This window comes from Cupressus sempervirens, chromosome 3, assembly GCF_028749045.1.
Source record: "Cupressus sempervirens isolate cs-2001-9-10 chromosome 3, ASM2874904v1, whole genome shotgun sequence".
NCBI classification, from domain to species: Eukaryota; Viridiplantae; Streptophyta; class Pinopsida; order Cupressales; family Cupressaceae; genus Cupressus; species Cupressus sempervirens.
Window position 1 is genome coordinate 391,906,119 of NC_143120.1, and position 11,173 is coordinate 391,917,291.

The 11,173-nt window shown below is 35.3% G+C and overlaps 1 protein-coding gene across 1 annotated transcript; it reads left to right on the forward strand.

The window, feature by feature from the left end:
* Positions 1 to 5,289: 5,289 nt before the first annotated feature.
* Positions 5,290 to 10,741, forward strand: LOC149566675 (E3 ubiquitin-protein ligase WAV3-like). Its single transcript, XM_089819990.1, has 3 exons — positions 5,290 to 5,458; positions 5,573 to 5,938; positions 8,630 to 10,741. Exons 2-3 carry the CDS (start codon positions 5,735 to 5,737, stop codon positions 10,541 to 10,543), a joined length of 2,118 nt encoding a protein of 705 aa, XP_089676116.1. The 5' UTR covers positions 5,290 to 5,458; positions 5,573 to 5,734; the 3' UTR covers positions 10,544 to 10,741.
* Positions 10,742 to 11,173: the final 432 nt, after the last annotated feature.

Here is an 11,173-nt window from a genome sequence, read left to right on the forward strand (position 1 = left end):
TATAATATAATAATAATAATAATGACCATCTTAATCTGATAGATCAACAGCTTGGGACGAATTTCGGGCCGATTTGGAGAATCTTTTCCCATCTGCCCAGATTCATCCGAAATCGTGACACGTGTGTCACGATTCCAGATGAATCTGGGCAGATGGGAAAAGATTGCCCAAATCGGCCCGAAATTCATCCCGGACCGTTGATGACTCAATGGTCATTATTATTATTATTATATTATATAAATATTATATAGTTATAATTATATTATATTATATGGTTACAATTACATCATATAGTTGTAATTATATAATATTATATTATAGTATAAATAATTATATCATATGTTCTATTATTTTTAATTAAATTATTAAATTATTATTGTTGAATATTTTTTTAAAAAATTAATATAAGTGCATTGGTTTATCTTTTATATTTTAATAATGTATTTTTTTATAAATTATAATATTTTTTTGGCATTCAATTAAAAATATATTACTTATATTATGTAATCATTTAAGATTTATGATTATTATAAAAATAATATTATTTTTATTTATTATTATTTATTATATAATAGAACATATAATATAATATAATAATAATAATAAATTTAATAAAATATATAATGACCATCTCAATTTGATAGATCGACGTCGATCTATCAAATTGAGATGGTCATTATATATTTTATTAAATTTATTATTATTATTATATTATATTACATGGTTATATTTATATCTTATTATATGGTTATGATTATATCATATGGCTATAATTATATTATAGTATAAATAATTATATTATATGTTCTATTATATAATAAATAATAATAAATAAAAATAATATTATTCACGTGTCACGATTTCGGATGAATCTGCGCAGATGGGAAAAGATTCCCCGAATCGGCCCGAAATTCATCCCGGGCCGTCGATCTATCAAATTGAGATGGTCATTATTATTATTATATTATATAAATATTATATGATTATAAATTATAATTATATTATATTATATGGTTATGATTATATCATATAGTTGTAATTATATTATATTATATTATAGTATAAATAATTATATTATATGTATATGATATGGTTATAATTACAATTTAGAAATATAATTGCAAATGCTCTATTTTTATTCATATTTATTATTTAATTTCAAAATTAAAATACAATATAGTTATAATATCTATAAATTATTAAAATTTAACATACATTGAAAATTGTGATAATTGTTTATAAACTATTCTTCATCATTTAAAAGATTTCATAATGAAAAAAAAGTTAGGAATAGGTGACAAGATAGGTATGAAAATAAAACTTTGACACATAAATTATCAAAATTATATTTAACTTTGTTAAGGTTATAATCTATTAATCTTTAGTTTTTCTTGAAGCTCTATTTGTTAACTTTTAACCAATCAGATTAAAAGAAAATAGTTAATTATTAACAGTTCACTATTTTTAACTAAGTCGCAAACTAACAATAACATTTCAATAGTGCATAATTTGAGAAACAAGATGCCAAAAACAAACTTACAAAATCGTAAACTAAGAAGAACAACGATTTGAGAAGCCAAAAACTATTATTTTCATTGATAATATTTTAGATTGTACAATGTAAATAATACTGATTCATAGCTTACATATTCAAAATAGCTAATTAAATCACTAATCGGCCTAATTTTACTATTTCGTAATTTACAAAAAAGGGCAAGGCCCAATCCAAAAAAAAATACATATATCTTGAAAACATTTTTTTGGCAAACTTTTGCCCCAATCAAAACTTTTTTTTGCCCTAAAAGGCCAAGGGAACAGGGAACCAGGGAGGCTGAAGCATGAGCAAGCTCAGGGACCGAGAGATTGAAGCCTTTAATCAGAAAGGTCTTCAATTCCGTCCACGAGGAATTTATAGGAGAAGATGATGTCACTGAACTCATCTAGCCATATGAAGCCTGTGTCGCTGACGTCATCGTCCAACAACAACCATTTCTGCAGAAAATCTCTTCTAAGCCACACCCACTTCCGATGGCGAGTCAATTGTCATTCGTTCATGCCAAGCAAGAAAGGATGCTTATGTATAATGCACCCTATGCCTTCCTCCCAACACTTGTCTACTACATCTACAAAAGGGATGCCAATACCTGGCCCCAGTACCTGCTCGGCGAATACAATAAATTTGACATCATCTTCTAAAAACGTTTCCTTAAAAACGTTATGCAGAAGCATCAACATGTTTATTTACCTACCTCCAAAGTCGAGAAGAGATGCGAAGAAGTGGGAGGTAGTATTCGTGGACACACGGTACCTCTTATCATTTCTCAAGAATTCATGGCCGAGTACCATGCATATAGCATGGCGGATAAAAAGACTCTGGCCATCTACCTTGCAAACCATGGCAAAGACATCATCAAGAATTTTGCCCAAAAAGGGCTTTTGAAGAGCCATATTAGTTCATTTTAGGCGAATTGGCGTATCCATCACTACGATTCAAAAAACTGAAAACTCTGCAAAGTGCAACTACAAACCAAATTCAGATTGAAGAAATTAGAATATGAGAAATGATATTGAAAGAGGAATTGAAGAGCCTATTTAATGGCAGACTACAGTTGCATCTAATTATTTGGCGTTCATGATCTTTCATATCTTATTTTTTTGTATTCCTATTAATTTTCAAGTGTGTGAAACGCCGAAATGTGCTGACATTAATGTCAAACAGTCAATAGTGCCTAACATGATTAATGATTTCCATGCAAACTTTTCCACATGTCTCCATTCCGAAAAATTACATGCGACTACAAGTCTTTTCAAGCAAGTGGCCCTGAGATGCATCTACTATCGTTGATCTCTAACTAATCAACGGTCAATAAAACTATTGTATTTACTATTAACGTAACAAAAGTGATGATAGTCGACTTGGAAATTGTGATACTGACGTAACGATGTTACAACATTATTAATAACACACCTAAGACAGTACACAAGTTGAAACTTGAAAGTGACTACTTAGCAGTCAGTACAGTCACTAGCCAATACATATGCAAATTTCACTTTCAGATTAAACAATTTTTCAGTTTACCACTGAAGATTAGCCAAGACCATTATTATTCATTTTCCTACAAAACAAGTAAATCGCCTATGACATTATTAATTCATTTTTGGCAAGGGAAAAAATAGCCATCATTTATATATCTGTCAGTGAAAAAAAATATTAATTCGCCACATTTAAAATGATTTTTGCTAGGGCAAGAAAAAAATCGCCAACATATAATATTTTATTTCCCTATATGGAACAGAAAAGTCATCCTCGATATTAAAATTTTCCTGCCCCCAAGATTTTGGATTCGCCAGCATTTTAGGCTTTTCTTTAGAGAGGGGTTTCTTAAAGTTATCCCTGATGGCAAGGTTGTTAAGTGTTAGTGCTATCACATTACACCATCCACATGCACATTCTAAACTCTTCATTTGTAGCTGGAAGTCCTCTATTTATAGAGACCATGTAATATGTTTTATGTGTGCAGCTAGATTAATAGAATACTTTTGTTATCTGTTGTCACCACCATTTTCTTAGTTCTATTTTTTAATATGGTGTTAGAGCAGATTTGATTATTCATGGGCTATAATTTTTTGGGGGTGTGTTAATATTTGATCTTTGTTGATTCATGAATTTTTTGTCTAAGAAAATGTGATAGAGAAGATATGTTGCTGCCAAATGAAAAGAAAGGCAGATCATTGAAGTCAATGCCTAGAATGAAGAGAACCTCTAAAGATACAATCTAAGTTGCTAGTGTTGAGAGAAGCTAGTTGAAGAAAGAAAAGTTGTCACCTAAGGAAATCAGGTTGGATAACTGGTTATTGAACACATGAGAAACATATAACATTTGGAGAAGCATTCTTGTCAATTAAAGGGAGAGGAAGAAAGGTTTGCTACTCTAAGAATTGGAAAAATTTGATGATATGCATATTGAAATAATACGTTGAAAGTCGTGAATATCAAATAGTGATGGTTCTAGTAAGAAGTGCATTATTGGTTGTGCCCTACACCACAAGTTCTTTTTTCCTTTCGGTTTGACATATTGATGAACCCTGTATCTGAAAAATATTCGTAGAGAACTAGCGAGCACAACAGCTAGGTACCCATGTGCCTTGGTAGATGGATTATTTTTCATATAGACTCAATATTATTGTGCATGAGAAAAGTTTAGAGTTGGTTTCCCCGTCATTGGAACAATATTTTTACAAAGTTACAAAGGTTTGTGGTAAGCCAAAACCACTTGTTTAGGTGAAAACCTAAAAGCTTGAAGGGTTTGTGGTAAGCCAAAACCATTTGTTTAGGTGAAAAACCTAAAAGTCTATTGAAGGGTTTGTGGTAAGCCAAAACCACTTGTTTAGGTGAAAAACCAAAAAGTCCATTAAAAGTTTGTGGTAAGCCAAAACCACTTGTTTCGATGAAACGTCTACTAGGAATATGATAATCAATTGCATTAGTTGGGGGGAAATCACAAATGCTTATGGGTGAACTAGTTTAAAAAACCCATATCATAATGACACAAGGAATAAACTGATAATGAGAAGGGAAACCAAATTTTTATGTTGTAAAATGGGTACCTAACAAGGCTCAATACGGGGACCTATTCTATTTGAATTTCTTATTGTAATTTCTTCCACACAAAGAGCCTTTAGTGGTAAAAATTAAGAGAAGATGTTGGAATAGACCAAACCCACATCTTTTTCCTATTGCAACTAAAACTACAGTTAACTCCACCCCATGTGTGCATGATTGAATATATCTCCTAACACATGGCAAAGTTGTTAAGTGTAGTGTTAGTGCTCTCACATTACACCATCCACATGTATGTTCTATACTCCTTGTTTGTAGTTGGAAGTCCTCTATTTATAGAGACCATGTAATTTGTTTTATGTGTGCAACCAGATTAATAAAATACTTTTGCTATCTGTTGTCACCACCATTTTCTTAGTTCTATTTTTAATAATTTAATCATGAGAGGGATTTGAGTTGATGTGAAGAGCACAATTTGCCTTAAAAAATAACAAATAAACAAACAATTAGCTGCTTAACCTGCAATTACTTCCTAATGGGTATAACAAAAGGGATAATTATTTCATGATGGGTATAAAAATGGTTAAAGCCATAGATAGTGCCTAGCGCAATTGTGCAAGGTCTTTCTCTCTGGTCCAAGAACGACCCTTCCAAAAAGCAAATTTGCTGGATTAGATTAGATTGGCTTAGGATATTCTGGTGGTGGAATAAACGAACAGTGTTCCACTTCCACTTCAGACAACTTGTCAATTTCCTCCTACCCATGTGAAACATACAAATGTAGTAACTATTAAATGTTAAAAAATGGCTTCTCTCTGCCCTTATTCACTGCCTCATTGTTAAGAAATTCTCACTTTTGCAGGCTTTATCTTGATGTCCGTGCTCTCTGCAATGGAGGTGACTGCTTGACTTTACTTCAACATACAAATGTAATAATTATGCAATGTTAAAAAATGGCTTCTTTCTGCCCTCACTCACTGCCTTATTGTTAAGATATGCTCACTTTTGCAGGCTTTATCTTGATGTCCGTGCACTCTAAAATGGAGGTGACTTCTTGACTTTTCTGAAACCCACCATAGAGAAAAACGAGGCAGAGATAATGATAAAATAGTAACATATTTGGAGTTGGTTGCTTCATGTGAGAGATTCTTTGGGAGGGAGATAGAGATAGAGATGGGCAATAATAGTAGAAGTAGTAGTAGCCTTTGGACAAGCGTTGGAATGGCTCTTGGATTCAAGCGCTTCAATTTGGCTTCTTCAGAATTTGACGATCTAGATTCTGCCTGCAGGCTTAAACAAAAGGCTAAATGCCCAATCTTGGACAAAGAAGCGGCGCCGCCTGGGGGCGTTTTCAGCTCCGCTCATCTACTTTCTAGAGTAAGTTATTGTGCTTTCCATTCTTTTGGTTTTCATTTTCAACAATTTTTCTTGCGTCTTGTTTGTTGTGTGTCTTGTGAGCTATTGGTAGCTTCCATGTTCACCCAAAATGTGTATAGATGTGGAGGATTTGATCTGCTCAGAAATGTTTCTAGATCGATTATGTCTCTGGTGGGTTAAGAGTTCAGTTCAGACAGAATATTGTTTTTGTGATATTGCTATCAGGATTATATATGTAGTTTTTGAGAAACTGAAGATCGTTCGTTAGTTTAGTTGAATCAAGGTTTTTATTTGAGAATAGTTTATTGTTGCTTTTAGATTTGATTGTAAATTTTTGTGAATCGATGTCTTAGGAATCATACTTTACAGTGTTAACTGCTGTTTTCAATGTTTAAGATAGTAGTCTATCATACATTCTATTTTCTTTATTGTGATGATAAATTATATAGTGTGATCAGACATATTGTTAGTACTAAATCTACTTTCTTCAATATTTTGAATCATGTTCCAAGATACATCTACTTCATTCTGATCTTAGATCTGAAATGTTGTTTTGGATCAGCTATTTACTTCTTCATTCTGAAGTTGAGTCATGGAGTGTGATCCACAATTTATTAGATCTGTATCCCACTCTATTTTGTTATCTGTTTTCTTTGTTTTGAGTCTAGATTGTGGAGTGAGATCCAAAATATCAATATACAAAAGTTTTTCTATTGAAACTGAAAAAAAGAAACACTTTAGAGTTTTATTATATGGAAATGAATTTTCCTTGTGTTCTCTTATGTTCATCCTGATGACATTCGAAACATTGATCCAAAAATATTAGAACACAATCAAATCCAAAAACTTATACAAATAATTAAAATAAATTGTCAAAATCTCTCTTTAATGAACTTTCTAATTTATTTAATATATAAGATACTTGATTTTATAATAATTTAATATTACATATGGCACTCAACAATTCATCATCAACATACAGAAAATTTCACAATTTATCCAAGAGCCCTCTATATACTATCATGCCTGCAACCAGCAAGCCATCTTTATTGTTAAGTCATTTGGTATAGTTATTTTCTTTTCCTATAAGTTATTGTAAGTCCACAAACGGAAAACTGTCAGTCCAGGAAGACGACATTGGTTTCATTATATGATCATGTCAATTATTGTGTTGCTGTAAACGTCAAAGTCCTCGTGATCTATTTAATTGAAGGAAGTGGGTCGTCAGCAAAAGTCTGTTTCAGCTTGGATCACATGTTTCCTGAGGACTCATTCACTGTCTTCTGTCGATACTGTCGTACATCAGTCATACAGTAGAACCGCTATAGAAATTATAATCAAAGATCTTGTTTTCTATTCTAAACACTATTACCCGGGGGATTCTTCATTTACTTTTTCTAATTTTTGACCTGGCGATGTACAGTTATGGGCCTGGAATGGAATAATATTTGTGGTGGGTATCACTTTAATCCCGTCCAATGGCAGGGGCATTGGCTCCTAGTGGGACGGTCTATTCGAATTAGAAAAAGTAGTGGGAAGGATTAAAATGAATCTTTAGACTACGTCCATTTATCAGTATCATTTAGTTGGAAGAGATCTAATAGTAATTAGGGTTCCTAACGATTTGTGATAAGTATTGTTTTTTAAAAAGTTCTTAAAATGATAAAACGTGAATTAATGGTGACAATATATGTATTAATAGTCGATTACACATGTTTAGCTTTTTGGTTGTTGATTGGTCCATTTATATCAAAAATACTATTATTTTTGGTAAGTGGCTATTATGGCTGAGTGTTTCCATTTAGCACTTCACAGTCTCTATAGAAAGAAGTTAGCTTAGACGACTACTGAATGTCTTCCTCTGTAAACTTTGATGTCTTTGGAATGTTTCAAGCTACCTGCCAAAGTAATTAAATAACTAAATTTCCAGAGTAGGTTTTAGATTCAAACTGTATAAAATCTATTTATTAGTAATATTTAAATTCAATTGTATAAAATCTATTTAGTAGTAATAATCAAGGTTTCATTCTATGTAACACATCATTATCATTCTACTCCTTTAACTATCTACTAGTCTAACGATAATGATAGATGATCTAAACTAAATCTTAATTGAATCTAAAAACTACATTCCACCTATTACTATGGACTAAAAACTTTTAATGTCTCCAATTATAGTTTCATTCTTAAAGCAGTCAACTATGCTTCCATGGGAGGTTCTGTGGCCTAAAACATTAGAAAGTTAAAAGTTGATCAGTAAGAATTGTTAGTCAAGATTCATTCTTGGTGATTTTGTTCATTCTTGATGAGTGTTCTGATAATAAACATTAGGAATTCATACTATATCTCTTCTATGAGACAGCATTAAAGTGAGATTGTGATATAAAATATTGACACTGAATAATTTTACATAATTTTGAAATTAGAAACTACTTTGTCATATGATATAAAAACTCCTTATGATGAGAACATTTTCCGAGAATAAACATGAAGAGTCCATACCATGTCTTTCTCATAGAACAGCATTGAAATGAGAGTATAAAAAATTGACAGTGATCCAAAATATTTATACTCAACAAATCATACATAATTAAATTCTTGCCGGACTTACCCAGATGATGTAAATCTCTGTATGATGAGTACATAAGCAGGTACTTAGCCTAATTCTGATGCTTGAATTGAATGGTGCAGAGCAAGAGCAGGAGCAGGAGCTGCTGCCCAATATGCTTAGAGACAACGAAAGCAGGACAGGGACATGCCATATTCACGGCAGAGTGTTCACATGCATTTCATTTTCCGTGCATAGCGTCGTACGCCAGGCGCGGGAATCTCACGTGTCCCGTCTGCAGACTGACCTGGAAAGAGGTCCCATGGCACTGGCACGGCCATGCCCAGAGTTCGAACCCCCGACCCCGCCCTGCACCGCTCCTCAGCCACCAACAGCAGCTCAGAGAGCAAGAAGGCCTCAGGAATGCAGAGCAAGAGCAGAAAAGAATGGATCCCGTCCTAAGAATGCTGGACGAATCCATAGCAGGCCTAAGAGGAAACCACAACACAGAAACCCCCGAACCCTCGACCTACAATGACGATGAAAAATTATTCATGAATTCTTTTGCTGTTCAAAGGGAAGGAGGTAGCTGCAATAGCAGAGAAGAACAAATCGACATAGCCCTGCATCCGGAAGCCGAGGCTGTAGCCGCTGGGAATGCCCGTGATTTAACAGTCCTGATCCACATCAAAGCCCCGCAAAGCATAGTAAAGGCGGATTCAGGGCCGTCGAGTAATAGGTTGCGAGCGCCGGTGGATCTGGTAGCAGTTCTGGATGTAAGCGGAAGCATGGCGGGAACAAAGCTTGGGCTGCTCAAACGGGCCATAAGCTTCGTCATTGGAAGCCTCAGCCCCGCTGATCGGTTATCTGTAGTCGTGTTTTCTTCCACTTCACGGAGGCTTTTTCCCTTGATTTGCATGACACAGGAAGGGCAGAGATCTGCGAGGCGAGTGATCGACCGCCTGATCTGCAGCGGCGGCACAAATATTGGCGATGGTGTGCGAAAGGGCGTAAAGATCCTTCAAGATCGCCGTGAAAGGAATCCTGTGGCCGGCATAATGCTGCTTTCCGACGGCCAGGACACGTTCTGTATGTCGAATGAAAGGCATGAATTTAGGAGCAATTTTCCTATCCATGCTTTCGGCTTCGGCGTCGATCACGACTCGGCCACAATGCACCGAATTGCGGAGGATTCCGGCGGCACATTTTCTTTCATCCAGTCGGAATCTTTGGTCCAGGACGCTTTCGCACAGTGCATTGGCGGGCTGCTAAGTGTCGTCGTGCAGGACGTAAGGTTGGAGATTTTTCGTCAATTTGAGGGAGTCGAACTCAAGACCATCCATGCCGGGAGTTACAGGACGGAGATTTGCGGTTCGGGGAAGCAGGGGATGGTCGAGCTTGGGGATCTTTACGCCGAGGAGGAGAAACACATTCTTGTGGATCTGGCCGTTCCGTCCACAAAAGATTTTACTACTGATTTACTCGCCGTCAGGGTTTTGTGCAGAGATCCTGTGTCGAGACAGACCCTAGAGACGGAAAGGCGAGGGGTTTCTATATCGAGACCCGACCGCGCCGTTCCGCAGAAGAATGTCGAGGTGGAGAGACAGAGAAATAGGGTTAAAACGGCCCTGGCGATTTCGCAGGCTAGGGCTTTGGCGGACTGCCGTAAGATGACAGAAGCGCAGCAGGTGATCCGCAAAGCCAAAGCTGCTTTGCAGAGATGGAGCTCGGACGGGCTTTGTGTTGCCCTGCAGTCCGAGCTTACAGAAATCGAGTCGAGAATGGAGAACCAGCACACTTATGAAAGGTCAGGCAGGGCTTACGCTCTCTCTTCCCATAGCTCTCACTTCCGCCAACGCGCCACCACGCGAGGTGAAAGCATGGAGGCCTTCACCATGGAATATCAAACTCCTTCCATGGTCGACATGCTCACACTTTCACAAACGCAGAATTGTTCTGCCTGGAAAGTTGCAGAAAAACTTGCCAAGGTTGCAGTGCAACGTAAATCTTCAATTAAGGATAGCGATCTGCATGGATTTGAAAAGGCTGGATTCTGAATCTTGCCATATGTACATTAAACTTTTCACCTTTACCTGTATAAATGGAGCATAAATGTTGAGCTCTTAGCAATTGAACTTGGAATCATTTATTCGCTATCGGATTGCTCTGTCATCTGGTATATTGGGCCTTTTACCAACTCATTCTCAGAGCTATGGCTTATTTCCAATCAATAGAGTGATCGTTTAGGGTTGTTAGATTTTTACGATTCGTGGAATTAACAGCATTGTTTCTGAATTGAATATTATGCATCAATATTTCCATTCACAGACCATTTAAGATCTGGTTGCTGCTGGAATGCTCTATCGATCCAGTTTCGTCTCCTCTTAGCTAACTTTAACTAAATCATGATCAATCGGCTTATTTTTAATGGATTTATCTTTAACAACAGAGTGGATTTAATTTTAATAATAGAGGATCATCCAGGGTCATCAGATTTCCACAGTACAAAAGCAGTTCTCACCACTGTTTCTGAATTTAAAATTTAAAATATCAATATTTGAAAAAATCAAAGTCTATGATCCATTTCAAAACATAAGAATGAAATTTGAATTTTTAACATTAATATTTTCAATCAGAATCAATTATCCATATCAAAATGTTAGAATAATCAGTAAATAAGCATCCCA

Bases quoted from the DNA above. Each gene is read 5' to 3' on its own strand.
- LOC149566675 (XM_089819990.1), top strand. From the start codon at position 5,735: ATGGGCAATAATAGTAGAAGTAGTAGTAGCCTTTGGACAAGCGTTGGA. The intron at 5,939-8,629 runs GTAAGTTATTGT...TGAATGGTGCAG, and splicing joins CCGCTCATCTACTTTCTAGA to AGCAAGAGCAGGAGCAGGAG.